Source organism: Mobula birostris, chromosome 27, assembly GCF_030028105.1.
Source record: "Mobula birostris isolate sMobBir1 chromosome 27, sMobBir1.hap1, whole genome shotgun sequence".
NCBI classification, from domain to species: Eukaryota; Metazoa; Chordata; class Chondrichthyes; order Myliobatiformes; family Myliobatidae; genus Mobula; species Mobula birostris.
In genome coordinates, this window is record NC_092396.1 from 24,926,434 (window position 1) to 24,942,107 (window position 15,674).

At 43.2% G+C, this 15,674-nt stretch overlaps 1 protein-coding gene across 2 annotated transcripts in view; it reads left to right on the top strand.

Moving 5' to 3' along the window:
* The first annotated feature begins 9,902 nt into the window (after nt 1-9,902).
* The window catches only part of atp13a2 (ATPase cation transporting 13A2), a 94,754-nt gene continuing 88,982 nt past the window's right edge, over nt 9,903-15,674 (top strand). For both annotated transcript variants that reach the window (XM_072244938.1, XM_072244939.1), the window contains exon 1: nt 9,903-9,977. In XM_072244938.1, coding sequence (XP_072101039.1) covers nt 9,968-9,977 — 10 coding nt within the window. In that variant the 5' untranslated portion in view covers nt 9,903-9,967. The remainder of the gene's footprint in view (nt 9,978-15,674) is intronic.

Here is a 15,674-nt window from a genome sequence, read left to right on the forward strand (position 1 = left end):
CTACACCTGAGATTGATGGTCTTCCTGAGTCTTCTCCTGGGACTTGCATGAGAGGCATTGATCGTGTGGGTAGCCAGAGGCTTTTTCCCAAGGCTGAAATGGTAATCACGAGCAGGCATGGTTTTAAGGTGCTTGGAAGTAGGTACAAGGGGGATGTCGGGGGCAAGTTTTTCACACAGAGAGTGGTGAGTGTGTGGAATGGGCTGCCGGCGATGGTGGTGGAGGCGGATACAATAGGGTCTTTTAAGAAACTCTTAGATAGGTACATGGAGCTTAGAAAAATAGAGGGCTATGCAGTAGGGAAATTCTTGGCAGTTTCTAGAGTAGGTTACGTGGTCGACACAACATTGTGGGCCGAAGGGCCTGTAATGTGCTGTAGATTTCTATGTTCTATGACTGACAGGAGTGAACACCGAGAGGAGGCTACTGACACGATGAAGGAAGCCCTGAACACCGCCAGAGATGGAGGACCTTCATTGCTGCCCTCAACACCAGTGGCGTAATGGACAGTAAGTAAGTTAGTAAGAAAATAAGGATGTCTAATGCTTTGGTACAATTACTGTATATCAATTCAGTACCATCCAATAAAGGAGGAAGGGGATACAGGGAGATAGGTTTAAGGGAGTCATTCCTGAACTTGTCCTTGGTAACTGAAGAGATGGATATTGGAAAAAAAGAAAATACTGAATTATATGAGTGCAGATACCTTTAAGAGACCTGGGAATGGAGGGAATGCAGAGCCAGAGAGGTTTGAAACTACGATTGAAACACTATGCAATACACACAAAATGCTGGAGGAACTCAGCAGGCCAGGCAGCATCAATGGAAAAAGGTACAGCCGGCGTTTCGGTCCAAGACCCTTCGGCAGGACAGAAACACTGTGAACATAAAGCATTGCATGGCATAAATAAAGACAGGTTTCTTTAATTGACAAAACAAAGACAGGTGCCTAGAGGAAAGTGTGGAGATGAATGATGTTTGAAATAGCTAAGGAATGGATGTGTGCATCTCCTCTCCATGTTGAGTATGGTGTCAAAGTTCCAAACAGTCTGATTCAGCACAAAAGGCTGGAGCTGGTGTTTAGATGCCAGAGTTCATGACAAGGATGGAAAAAATGTCTTCCCCCCCCCCCCCCCCACTTAGTTAGAGGAAATTTCTTTGCAGGCACTTAGTGTTGAAGAGCAGTTTGACAAGTCAAAGGCAATAAATACCTTGTGCTCTGTAATGGCCTGAGATTACACCTACTGTATATCAATTCTACTAAGTGGTTGAATTCATAAGTAGGAATAGAGAATGGTGAACAATGGGATGAAGCAGGCTGGAGATAAAGGCTGGGAATATGGAGACAGGACAGCCAGTGCAGACTGCGGGTGGTGGTAAATGCAACAGTAATGAATACTGTGAGTGTCAAGCATTTAAAGAATGAAGGGGGTGTAGATCTGGAGAAAGAGCTGCTGAGAAGTTGACATGTCTCAAAAGGACAGAATTGTCTTTAATAGGAAGCTGTACATAATTCAGTTGGTGTCAAAATGGTTGTTGTGACGTGCCTCAGTGCATTGGAGCCTCACTGTTACACTGTGATACAAACAGTCAAAACTCTCTCCACTGTACATCCATCAAAATTTGTAAATGTCTTTGGTGACATACTCAATCTCCACAAACTCCTAACAAGGTAGAGCTGCTGATGTGCCTTTGTCATGACTGCATCAATGTGTTGGGTCCAGGAAAGATCCTTCGAGATGCTGAAGCCCAGCAACTTGAAGCTGCTCACCTCTTCCACCACTGACCCCCTCAATGAGGACTGGAGCATGTTCTTCCGACTTCCTCTTCGTGGAGTCCACAATCCTCGTACCACCTTTGCATTTTTCGTTGGTTGCATGAGTCACACCGTTTGGTTTCAGCTGTTCAATCACTGACTGCCCCTTTGCTTACACCGACTACACCATAACTGTTAATGCTAAATCTATCCTCAGCCCTTTCTGTCCCCCTTTTGTTCACCTGTACTCTCTGCTGGTGTGTGTGGGTAATAATTAGATGGGTTTTAAACCTTGGAACAAGAATCTGCACTTCTGCAAGACAAGGAGAGAGAACTGGGGATGGTTTATAATCTACAACATACACAGTGATTGTTGCTTGGAGTTCTCTGTTTCTGAAAATCAATACTTTTAACTCTTTTTGGCATGGTTGACTAGAGTGGTATCTGCCGGGGGTGGTGGTAAAGGCTGTACAATAGGGACATTTAAGAGATCCTTACATGGGCACAGGGATCAGAATCAGAATCAAATTTAACATCACCGGCATATGTTGTGAAATTTGTTAACTTTGCAGCAGCAGTACAAAATAATAGAAAAGAAAACTGTGAATTACAGTACGTATATAAAGTAGTGCAAAAATAGAAATAAAAAAGTAGTGAGGTAGTGTCCAAGGGTTCAATGTCCACTCTAAAGTTGGATGGCAGAGGGGAAGAAGTTGTTTCTGAATCTTTGAGTGTGTGTCTTCAGGCTCCTGTACTTCCTCCCTGATGTTAGGAGGAACAGAAACCCGAATGGAATGTAAGAAAAATGGAGGGTCATGGGCTATGTAGAAGAGGGAAGGTTTTGATTGATCATAGAATAGGATTATATAGGCTTATTTTTAACCAAAATAGTTTGTTGACATCCGTCTGTCTCGAAGGACAATGGGTAATGATCATAATCATCATAAGCTTGGGTGGAAGGTATGGAGATCGAGATGCCCAGACGTCAAGAGCCCCCTCTCGGCCTCACCACTGTAGTCCAAAGGAAAGCTTATGAAGCAATACGCTTGGCACCAGCTTGGCTGCAGGAGCTGCCGGAAGGATGTTCAATGACGTCCAGCCACCTTAGGAGCTCCACTCCGGATTTGCTGTCTGGGTTTACTCCCGTAGCCTTTGTCTCTCCCGAGGCTCCCCACAAGGCAGTGGGGCTATTTACCCATAGCTGGGGATCTGGTTCACGAGCACCAGGGCATGTCCACACACCGGTGGGCCTGTGTGCTACATGTGCAGGGGCCAGACCTCCTCCCCGTCCTCTGTAGTTCAGCCTGAGTCCGAAAGATCAGTTTCTGTATGTCGCCAGCGAAGAGGCTCTACATGAGGCTTGCTGTTGGAGAGGCTGTGTACCGACAGGGAGAGACTTACACATTCAGCTCTCCTTTTTGCCAGACTGCAAGCCAGTGGTGGAAGCTGAAAATGACACGCACTACCCACTATGCTACCACACTAGACAAGTCACAACAACCATCTTGACACCTTAACCAAAATATAGTTTAGTTATAATAAGGAGTATTTGCAAGAATAAAACGTTCAACCCCATTTTATTCATACATTTATAGATGTAGCATCTAGTGCTAAGCTACGTTGTTTGAAATAGCACTGTTGCCAGTCAAGTGCGGAAGGGCCCATTCTGTGTTGTACTGTTCTATGTTCTGCATTTTCTTCTCACATTGAGGACAAGGTCACTTGGAACAACAAGTGCTTTAGTGAAATTGGAATCAGAGCAGAACCGTGTGTGACCAAGAGGCAGGAACAGAAACACAAGGCAGGCACCCAGCAGCGTGAGATGAGACACTGTCAGCAGAACGTCTTCAGGGGAAGAAGGAAAAGAAAAACCCACAGCTCCCACAAACAAATGTAGAAGAACTTTCGCACAGTTTTAATTAATTCGCATTTAGAAGCTCCTTGTAGCCTGGAGACTGCTGCTGGGTATCAAAACATGCTTTGGGTTCTCTCACTTAAAGGCAGCAGCTCTGTGGAGTCCACAGGGGTAGGTGGGTGTTTAAATGGTAGACTGTTTTCACAGATGAATGTTGTGCGTGTGATCAAATCTCACCGTGCATTACCTTTGCCGATATATTGCACTGTACTGCTGCCACAAAAACAACAAATTTCATGACAACTATAAATCCAATTCTGATGGAAAGGAGACCTGCATCCCTTGATTGAACGTATTCCATTAAAAACCTCATATGCATACTCTTGCATTGGTCTATAAACGGCCTGCGCTGTGTCGTTCCGCTGTCTCACAGCCTGGCCTGAGTGTGTATTAGAGCATCAACAATTTCCCCTGTTGATTGGCAATATTTCTCCTCTGATAAACCATCGCTTTAGATGTGCCTTCCTGTCCTTATGTAGCTTGGATTCCTATCTCATTTGAGTAAAAAATGGAATCAGTGTACATGAGAGCTTTCTTGCCAGCATGGATTTGATGGGCCGAAGGGTCTGTTTCTGTGTTGTGTGACTCTATGAGGAGCTTTGGGACATTTCACTGTGGATGAGGGGCAGGGTCTGGAAGAGGAAACTTACTGGACTTTGGAAAATAAATCTGTTTAAAATTAAATGTTCCACTTTTTTGCAGATTTACATACGAAGCGCATCCTGAGTTTATAATAGTATTGTTGAAGAATGGGGTTTTCCGGAATGCTCGTTTTAACCATTTGGTCTGTCCTTTCAGATATTTGTATCCGAAGAAATGCTGTGTGTGACAATAGCTCAACTTACAAAGGACATATAGATAGCTGTTATAATCTTTAGTTGTCATATCTTGGAGCCTCAAATGATCTTGGAGTTTTTGATTGATTCTATTGTATTTCTTTGTTCTACTAAGATCACCTCCAAGAAAATGAATCTCAGGGTAGTGTATGATAACAAACTCAGCGCCCACTTTATTAGGTGCAGGAGTGGAATCCTGTGAGGCCTTCTGTTGCTGCAACCCATCCAGCTCACGGGTTAACATGTTGTGCATTCAGAGACGTTCTTCTGTGCACCTCCATTGTAACGTGGTTATCTGGGTACTGTTGCCTTCCTGTCAGCTTGAACCACTGGCCATTCTTCTCTGACCTCTCTCACTAACAAGGCATTTTCACCCACAGAACTGATGCTCACTGGACTTTTTTTATTTTTCACACCATTCTTTGCAAACTCTGGAGACTGTTGTGCATGAAATCAGGAGACCTGCAGTTTCTGAAATACTCAAACCACCCTGACTGGCACCAACAATCATTCCACAAAGTCACTTAGATTACATTTCATCCCCATTCTGATGTATGGTCTGAACAACAACAAAACCTTTTGACCACGTCTGCATGCCTTTATGTATTAAGTTCCTGCTACAGGAATGGCTGATTAGATATTTGCATTAATAAGCAGGTGTGCAGGTGAGTGAATATGTACTTTGATAATAAATTTACTTTGAACATTGCAAATATTGGTCACCTGTTGCTGGTTTAAGTTGACTCCCATGGGAGCCTAGGAAACAAATCTAGCTGATAGGGCATCAAATGCAGCTGATCACTGTATATTATTACTTCTAGATCAAATGTGATTTAGTTACACACTGCTGGTGAACTGGATTAAGGCTAACTCCTAAGATTGAAACACAAACCTTACCTCTCACTTCAGTGCAGAGATGAAGGAGTGTGCATCACTTGTTTGACAGGAGGTGAATTTTGGATAAGGCATTAATGCGTTCATCCATCCTACTCAAGTTCAACCCTGTTTGGAGTTTGCCTGTTCTCCCTGTTTGGAGATTGCCTGTTCTCCCTGTTATACATTGTAACTCCAAAACATAAAAACTAACCCAAAGGAAATGACAGAAGTCCAAAATGTAAGTCTAACTTCGTACTTTAAGCGAGGTGTGTATGTATCTTGTGGTGGCGTGATAACGTATGCCATTTACGTACTTTTACATATAACCTGCTATGCATTATGTAAACAACAAAGAATGCCTAATCAAACAATATATTTATAATATTACACAAATATTAAATACACAACACCTATGACTGCTGGTTTCCTCCAGAGGTACTCTGGTTCCTCCTACCTCGCAAAGATGTATAGGCTGGTAGGTAATTTGTCCATACTGTGTTGGTAAAATTGATGGGGATGTGGGGAGAATAGGTTAGAGGGAAAATTAGTGAGAGGATAGGATTGGTCTATGTGTGGCATTATCAAAATGGGCTGAATGGCTGCATTCTCTATCATTAGGAAATGTGGAAAGTGAATCTGAAACCACAGAAATTGTGCTGCTTGAAGCTAAGCTGCTAAATTCTGATCCTAGGAAATCATCCTCCTTACTAACTTCAGTGAAACAGATTACCCAGTCATTTATCAAAAAGCTGATTACATGACCTTGATGTGGCAAATCGATCAAAACAAAATCTGCATTTCAAAAGTGAAGCGCTTTTAGATATTCTGATATTGTAGAAGTCATGACAAAAGGGCACCTGGTTGATGCTGCTGCCTGATTGGATATGAGGGTCAAAGAAGATTGTCTGTAGTCTGCTTCAAGTTTCAGACAGCTGGGGTTAGTGTCTGGGAAGGCAGTTTGTTATGGGGCCAAATGTCATGGATTTTGGTTTCCCTATGTTTGCCTGTAGGGAATGTTTCAGTCATCTAGTACTAGATGCTGATTAATACTTCATCCAGAGATTGTGAGATGCTCACCAACGTACACGTAAAAACTTATCGTGTGTTTTGGATGATTTTGTTTAGAAAAAGGATAGGGTCAAGGGAAGAATCTTGAAGGGCACCAAAGGTTATGGATGTGAGAAGTCAATTTATTAGCAGTGATTCTATGGCTATGACTAACTCTGCCATGGATGGTCCCAAACCCAGCTACGAAAGGAAGGAGGTTGGGCATGGAGCTACCAATCGCGTCCTGTAACAACCCAGAGCTACAGAAACACCAACAGAGACTCCAAGGACCTCATTCCTGGGAGAGAAGATATGTTCGCCTAGAAGACGTATGATGGACTACACTTGGGGACAACTTGAGAGACTCGCCCAAGACAGAGTACTGTGGTGAGCTTCTACTGTGGTGAGCCTCTGCCCCGGTACAGGTGATGGGCTTAACTAAGACAATGACTGGATGGTTAAGAACAGTGAGTACAATCCCATCCAGCTCGCTGGCAATTGGAGGATTATGGTCAAAGGTCAAGAAGAAAGGGTGTGGGAGGGGTAGGGAATGGATCTGCTCTGTCACATTCATACTGGTTGTCATAATAGTGTCCTTGGTATGAGCCATTTCGGTATTGTGTCAAGGCAGACAAAGTGATCAAGAGGGATTTCTGGGTAATACTTGAGAGGGTGTAACATTTCACAAGGTCAAAGGCAAGTTCATTGTAATATGCACGAGTACACATATGCAGCGGCACAATGAAAAACTTGCTTGGAGCAGCATTACTGGTACCTAATATCATATAAACAGCAAGAAAACACAATTAGAACCAAACAAAAGTCCACTTTAGTGCAAAGTGTTCAATGCGTGTAGAATCACTAATCCTTTGCTGATTGGTTTATGAAACAAATGGGCAATGAAAGGAGAGGGACTGTAAGGGAAGGGAATTTGACGTGACTAAAAACTGTTCATGGGATTTTTAAGAAGGGACTACACCTTTGTGGTTTACTTTCTAACAAATAACCATTTGGGTGCATTACCCTAACACGTAAAATCGTGTGCTATTGGGATGATGCGTTGTTATAAAAGAAGTCAGACTTTCAACTTCCCAACTTTGCAATTCATTGATTCAATTTGGTAAGTAATAGTCGGTTTTCCACTGAAGGGTGCCTTCACTATGAAAGTAGTATTCCTTATACTAACGGGGAGAGGAATAGCCAGGTCTGACGATGAAGGGGGCCAGGGTTGGTCCTTTAGGAGCTCTGATGCCAGCAGATTTGATGGAGGAGAACTGTATCAGAGGACAGAGAACCAACATAACACGCAGGAAGGGAAATTTGAGGAGCAGGGTCAAGGTTTATAGTGAATAGACCCTTGGAAATAGAGACGGATTTGATGGGCGGGTTGAGTCCAGAGAATAGAAGTGCTTTACTGTATATTCTTATGACACTGGAGGTAATGTAGGCCACCAAGACCGCAGGTTTATACTGCAATCCCATTCCCTCACTAATTTTCCCCCTATTATCTTTTAGCCCAGCATTATCATTAATTTTCCCTAGATTCAACTGCTCACGTAAAGACGAGGAGCAATACACCAGTAGACAGTTAACTTACTAATCCCCCTCGCCAGCTTTGGGATAAACCAGGAAACATCCAGGTACAGCCCACATGAAAAGCACGCAATCTCAGAGTATGCAGCACCAGAGATCAAGACTGAACCAGTATTACTGGCAGAGCGAGTCCTGTCTGTGACTCCACTGATCCACCTTCTGAATGTCAGAGCTTTGAGGTTTTGTTGATTGTGGAACTGAAGCAATTTGAAGGCTCTTTGTGCTTCCTGTTGTGGAGGCAGCTGCTGTTTCTGTGAGGTACGGCCTCACCTGGAGCACTGTGTACGGTCCTGCTCTCCTTATGTGTGGAAGCAGCGCCCAGAAGGCTTACTAAATAAATCCAGTATCTGGAATGGACAGGCGCTAGGCTAAAATGCCCCGGCTTGTGTGCATCAGAGTACAGAGGGGATTCCACTGAAACATCACAGTATTGGTGGGCGCTTCTTCTTCTGACTAGTAATGGCGGTTGGCAGTCCATCTTATCGGTGCATTACCGCCACCAACTGGACTGGAGTGTGAAATCCAATCACAAACAAGAGAAAATCTGCAGGTGCTGGAAATCCGAGCAACACACACAAAATGCTGGAGGAACTCAGCAGCGTAGGTTTGGAACACAGAGTGTGTTCCAGGTAGCCGGCAAACAGGCAGGCAGAGGTGGGACCCATGCGAGTGCCCACGGCTACTCCTTTTGTTCGAAGGAAGTGGGAGGAGCCGAAGGAGAAATTATTGAGAGTGAGGACTAGCTCTGCCAGAGGAGAGTGGTGGTGGAGGGGAACCAGTTGGGTCTGGTGTCCAGAAAGAAACGGGGAACTTCCTGGTGGGTGATGGAGGTGTATAGGGTCTGGACATCCATAGTAAAAATAAGATGATGGCAGACATCCCACCCTGCAAAAACTCATTTCAGGGAGGTCGCTCCATCAATTTGCATGAGACTCCCGGAACTTCCGGGAGAGGTAGGATGTCTGCAATAGAGTAGCTCCTTAGCAGCTAGCCAGCTAGTTTAAACATTAGCTATGCTAATGAATGAATGACACCTGTTAAACTCACCTACCTGTCTTTCACATGTAACATGTCTTTTACAGTCTTAACCCACCATGGGCAATAGAAAAGTCACTGTTGCAAATAGTGCAGCGAGCAACACTGTCATTATTTTTGACCCCTATTAGGCAGGGGTACACTTTAGTGTAGTCTGGGGTAATGTACATTTTATATTTTCTTTTTTTTTGGAACAGTCTGCCGTGGCGCTCGCTCTCTCTCTCTCTCTTGCTCTCAAAAAAAATTGATTTCCGGGATATTGTATATAACTTGCGGGCATCAGGAAGCCACTATCAATATGCAGGAGACTCCCGGAACTTCCAGGAGAGGTGGGACATCTGTGATGGCAGCCAGGGAACCTGAACTCCTTGGCCAAAGGCCCCTGCACCCTGATGGCATGAACATCGATTTCTCAAACTTCCAGTAATGCCCCCCTCTTCACCATTTCCCACTCTCGTGTTATCTTCTTGCCCCCCATCGCCTCCCTCTGGTGCCCTCCTCCCCCCCTTTTTTCTTTCTTCCATGGCCTTCTGGTCTCTTCCACCAATCAACGTCCTAGCTCTTTGCTGTATCTCCCCCACCTCCAAGTTTCACCTACCGCCTGGTGTTTCTCTCTCCCCGCCCCCCACTTTTGAAATCTACTCCTCAGCTTTTTTTCCCATCCAGTCCTGCCGAAGGGTTTCGGACGGAAACATTAACTGTACTTGTTCCCCATACACGCTGCCCGCCCCGCAGAGTTCCCCCAGTGTTTGTACGGACTGGTGCCGAGTTGGCGTGTACTTCTCAGCGCATGCGCGGTGAGTAGGAAGGGGGGTAGGGAGGGGGCGCGAGCGGGTCTGCGTGATGACGTAGCACGCAGCGCCGGGACCGGCCCGGCAGACGCGATGAGAGGGCGGCGGTGGGTTGAAGATGAGTGCAGGTAAGGGCCCCGAAGCCGGCGGTAGTCGCTGGTTGATGCCCCGCGGCGTTCATGTTTTCCATTACAACCTTGGGCCCGAATCCAGAGTCCCGTGGGACCCACAGAAGGCGGGGGTTGTATAGTGAGCTGTTTGAAGGAAGGATTGACACAAGAGCCCCGGGGCGCTCTCTCGTTGGGACATTGGCTGAGCTGGCTATTCCTCTCCCCATTAGTACAAGGAATACTAATGTAGTGAAGTGGAAAACCGCCTATTATTTACAAATTGAATCAATGAATTGCAAAGTCGGGAAGTTGAAAGGCTGTAGCTCCTTTTATAGCAACGCATCATCTCAAGGGTTTGGACCATATGGGAATGGAATTTGACGTGACTAAAATCTGTCCATGGGATTTTTAAGAAGGGACGTACGCCTTTGCGGTTTAGTTTCTAACAAATAATCGTTTGGGTGCATTACCCTAACGTGTAAAATTGTATGTTGTTAAATGCAAATTTTTAAAAAACTAATATTGGAGATTGGATGTGTATATCTTGACTCAAAGCGTCAAAAATCCTAGAGAGAGCCACTCCCAAGCTTTCAAATCCTTACTTTTCTTTAAAGTTGCCTTTGCTTCACTATTCTTTTCAGATTTCTTAATTTACCAATACATAGAATCTTATTTCGAGAGCAAGATGTCTATCAGTCTGTAGTCTGTTCTTGTGGATAAAATATCCACATCGTGTACGAAACAAATTTTCACGTATTGAGTATTCTCTTACTTGACCTTTGCCCCATTCATCCCATCTGCATTTCTGCCCTCTGTTTAGAGTGCTGAATTGGCAGTCTTTCAAGTCCTTTGGGATCAATGAAATATCTATCTGTTTATCTCCATAAATACCACCTATTTTCACATTTTTTTTCTTATTCCGTACCCCTGTTTGTGTAGCACAATCTTCTGGTGGTGTTAAGCCTTCTCTGCCAAGTTGGCAGAGCTTCGCTTCTATACTGTGTTATTAGTTTGTTTAAAGTGTATGTTTGGGAACAGGGTGAAATGAAATTGCATATGTTTAGCGACTTAACATCCTACTTTTCTGGTGCAGAATCATATTATCCAGATGCTAGGTTCCTCTTGCTTCCTGTTGTGAAACTTAGCAAAATTATTTTTAAACTGAAGCTGCTATTGCAGAATAATTGATTTTCTGTTGTCTTTGAGCCTCTCCCTTGGTGAATAGTTTGCAATGAGTTAAGGAAGCCATGTATTTCCCAAACTTTGCTTTTCTCTAAAAAAGCAAGGTGATTGGAGCCTTGACAATTGTACAGCAACAGATGTTGACTGTGTTTAATAAGATTTATGTAATATTGATTATGTTGATGGGAAGAGTTGGATGACGGGAACAGGCTGGGAGTGATGATTATTTTGAGGATGTTTATTGTTAACCCCATTTTCATACCTTCAGTGATATAGTTTATTGTAATCCACCCAAAGATGCTTTTGATCATGTTTAAAAGATTTTCTATTCCATTCATGGACTTCCTTCATTGGGCCAGTCTGCGTATTCATTGAAGCTGATCAACTGGTTCCTAAGTAGCAGTTTATATTTTGCAAAGCCCACAACAGAGATGTGGCTCCAAGATGATAAATCTACCTTTAGGAACATTAGTTGTTCAGACTTTGGGAAAAGTGATCCCTATTTTAACAGCATAATTGCAAATCTGCATGTTCAGGAGTTAATGAGCACCAATAAGTCAATTAGTGCAGTCATTTTTTCCCAACTCCCGAACTTCAGGCATTCTTGAGTGGGTTGTTTTGGATTAGAGGTGCTTTGTCAGGCAGTATAGACAGAGCTTGTGATTTACCAGATCAGCGAATTGTTAGTGGTGGTACTGCATCTAAATGTGTCTATTTCCTGAAGCACTGAATATCCATCTTGACTAACTTGCAATTTATTTTCATAGTTAGAAAAGCCCACCTGGTTGTGCCTTGTCCGGAAGTTGGAGTAAAGTCCTACATAACCTGCTGTTCCAATTCAGATTATTGCAGAACCTGATGCATTGAACAATGTTCTACGTATTGACTGTGTAGTAATCTGTGATAATATTCTGTTGTAACAAACAGTTTCTATGTAACTACCCTTGAATTAACTTTTAAAAAAAACCCTCAAGATCTATTTTAAGCTGTTGTAGAATAAAATACAGCAGCGACCACTTCACATTTATACCAAAAATATAAAAAGATATCTATATTGTTCCATCTATATCTAGACTGAAATGTAAAAGGAAGAAACGTTACCACACAAAACAGAGAAGTACCTGTTCCCATTGTGGCAGACAGCTGTGTTTCAGCATGTGGCACTGGCAACTCTGACTTAAGCTTCGGACTCCATTCTTTTAAAAGATAAAAACTGTTACCTTCCTCTATAACTAATGTTTATTGTTGCAATGTTAAATCACGGACCCATGGATAGAAATGGTTTTGTGCACTGTTTAAGAGAAGAGGAGTGATGTTATTGTGTCTTAGCCAAGGATTATACTGAACAAACATCTCTAAGGCAAATATCTTGCTGTTTTTTGCAACTTTGCTCAGCTTGGCTACTGCATTATATGTATTAAAACTGTGATCTGCATGATAGCTTGAGAAGTCCCAAGTTGTGAAAGGTACTCTATAATAGTCTTTTTCCTGTCTTTATTGTGACCTTGTGTCATTTTTGCACTGTTTTGTGGCCTAAAGTTGAGATATTGAAAGAACAACAGGCTCCAAAACCTTGTGTAGATTTAACATTGAAATCCATTTGCACATCAGCACCTCTGCTTCCTCAGAAACTAAGAAATTCTGCATTTCCTCGTTGACCTTCACCAAATCCTCGACTTCCTAACTGGAAGACCACAGTCTGTGCGGATTGGTGATAACATATCCTCCTCGCTGACAGTCAACACTGACGCACCTTGGGTGTGTGCTTAACCCACTGCTCTACTCTCCATGTACACATGACTGTGTGGCTAGGCATAGCTCAAATATCATCTACAAATTTGCTGATGATACAACCATTGTTGGTAGAATCTCAGGTGATGACGAGAGGGCGTAGAGGAGTGAGATATGCCAACTAGTGGAATGGTGCCACTGCAACAACCTAGCACTCAACATCAGTAAGACGAAAGAGCTGATTGTGGACTTCAGGAATGGTAAGATGAAGGGACACATACCAATCCTCATTGAGGGATCAGAAGTGGAGAGAGTGAGCAGCTTCAAGTTCCTGGGTGTCAAGATCTTTGAGGATCTAACCTGTTCCCAACATATTGATGTAGTTATAAAGAAGGCAAGACAGCGGCTATACTTTATTAGGAGTTGGCAGGGATTTGGCGTGTCAACAGGTGCACTCAAAAACTTCTATAGTTGTAACATGGAGAGCATTCTGACAGGCTGCATCACTGTCTGGTATGGAGGGGCTACTACACAGGACTGAAAGAAGCTGCAGCAGGCTGTAAATCTAGTCAGCTCCATCTTGGGTACTAGCCTACAAAGTGCCCAGGACATCTTCAGGGAGCAATGTCTCAGAAAGGCGGCATCCATTATTAAGGACCCCCATCACCCAGGACATGCCCTTTTCTCACTGTTACCATCAGGTAGGAGGTACAGAAGCCTGAAGTCACATACTCAGCGATTCAGGAACAGCTTCTTCCCCTCTGACATCCGATTCCTAAATGGACCCTACCTCACTCTTTTTAATTTACAGAATTTCTGTTTTTGCACATTTAAAAAAATCTATTCAATATAACTAATTGATTTTATTATTATTTTTTTTTCTCTCTCTCTCTGCTTGATTATGTATTGCATTGAACTGCTGCTAAGTTAACAACTTTCACGTCACATGCCGGTGATAATAAAGCTGATTCTGATTTTTGCAGATGCACCAGAGAAAGCATTCTATCCAGATGCATCATGACTTGGTATGATAACTGCTCTGCCTGAGGCAGTAAGAAACTGTACTGAGCTGTGGAAACAGCTCAGTACATCACAGAAGCCAGCTTCCCCTCAATGTACTCATGCGGTCAAACAGTCAAAGTAATCCCAGACAGTCTCTCTTTCACACCCCCCCCCCCCCCCCCAATCCGGCAGAAGAAACAAAAGCCTGAAAGCACCTATTGCCAGGCTTAATGAGAACTACTTTTGCACTTTTATAAGGCTGTTGAACAGCCCTCTTGTACGACAAGATGGCCTCTCACTATCCTGCCATGGCCTTGCACTTTATTCTCTGTCTCCACTGCATTTTATCTGGAATGGTAATACTATATTCTGCATTACTTTTCCCTTATACTACCTCCTTGTATTGATGTGATGAAATAATCTGTAAGGATGGCATAGAAGTTTTTCCAGCGTGCCTCAGTACTTTAACAATAATAAACCAAATTAGTTTACTCTTGGAGACCAGTTCACGGAAGAGCGAGGTGAAACTGACAGTAGTTTTACTGTTTCCTCATATAACACACAGACACTGGAATTTACTGTCCAGTTTACCCCATGGTAATAGTGAGCATTAATAACCTTGCAGTTATTCTTGCTGCAATAATCTGAGCCACTGCTTTCTCCTTAATCAGAATCAAGTTTAACGTCATTGGTATATGTTGTGAAATCTGTTGTTTTGCTGCAGCACTATATTGCGATACATAAAAACTTTATATTAATAGTGGATGCTGCTTTTTTGGGGCCTGGATGCTGGAGAGGCTGGTGCCCATGATGGAGCTGGCTGAGTTTACAACTTTTTGTAGTCTTTTCTGGTTCTGTGCAGTGGCCCCTCCATATCAGACAGGGATGCAACCAGTTGGAATCTTTTCCATGGTACGTCTATAGAAATTTGTGAGTGTCTTTGGTGACATACCAAATCACCTCAAACTCCGAATGAAATATAGCTACTGTTGTGCCGCCTTTGTAACTGCATCAATATATTGGGCCCAGGATAGATCCTCAGAGATGTTGATACCAAGGAACTTGAAACTGTTCACCCTTTCCACTTCCGATCCCTCGACGAGGACAGGTATGTATTCTCTTGACTTCCCCTTCCTGAAGTCCACAACCAATTTCTTAGTTTTACTGATGTTGAGTGCAAGGTTTTCACTACAACACCACTTAACCAGCTGATTTACTTGCTCTTGTACGGCTTCACGTCACCACCTGAAATTCTGCTGGCTGTGAAATTTATAAATGTCATTTGAGCTGTGCCTGGCCACAGAATTGTGGGTGTATAGAGATTTGAGTGGTGGGCTAAATACGCACCTTGAGGTATGCCAATGTTGTTAGAGAGGAGGAGATTTTATTTCAGATACGCAGACTGTGGTCTGGCATCGAGGAAGTCAAGAATCTAGTTACAAGTTCCGTAATTCATTGAAAGTGGTGGCACAGGTTGATGGGGTTGTAAAGTAAGCTTTTAGCACATTAGCTTTCATAAATCAAAGTATGGGATGTTATGTTGAAGTTGTATATGATATTTGTGAGCCTTAATTTGGAGTATTTTGTGCAGGTTTGGTCACCTATCTACAGCAAAGATGTAAATAAGGTTGAAAGAATACAGAAAAAAATTGCAACCATGTTGCCAGAACTTGAGGACCTGAGTTATACAGAAAGATTAAATAGGTTTCCTAGAATTATACCCCATAGGATGTAGAAGATTAGGGGGAGATATGATAGAGGTATACAGAGACTGGGTGCAGGTCTATGGGATTAGGCAGT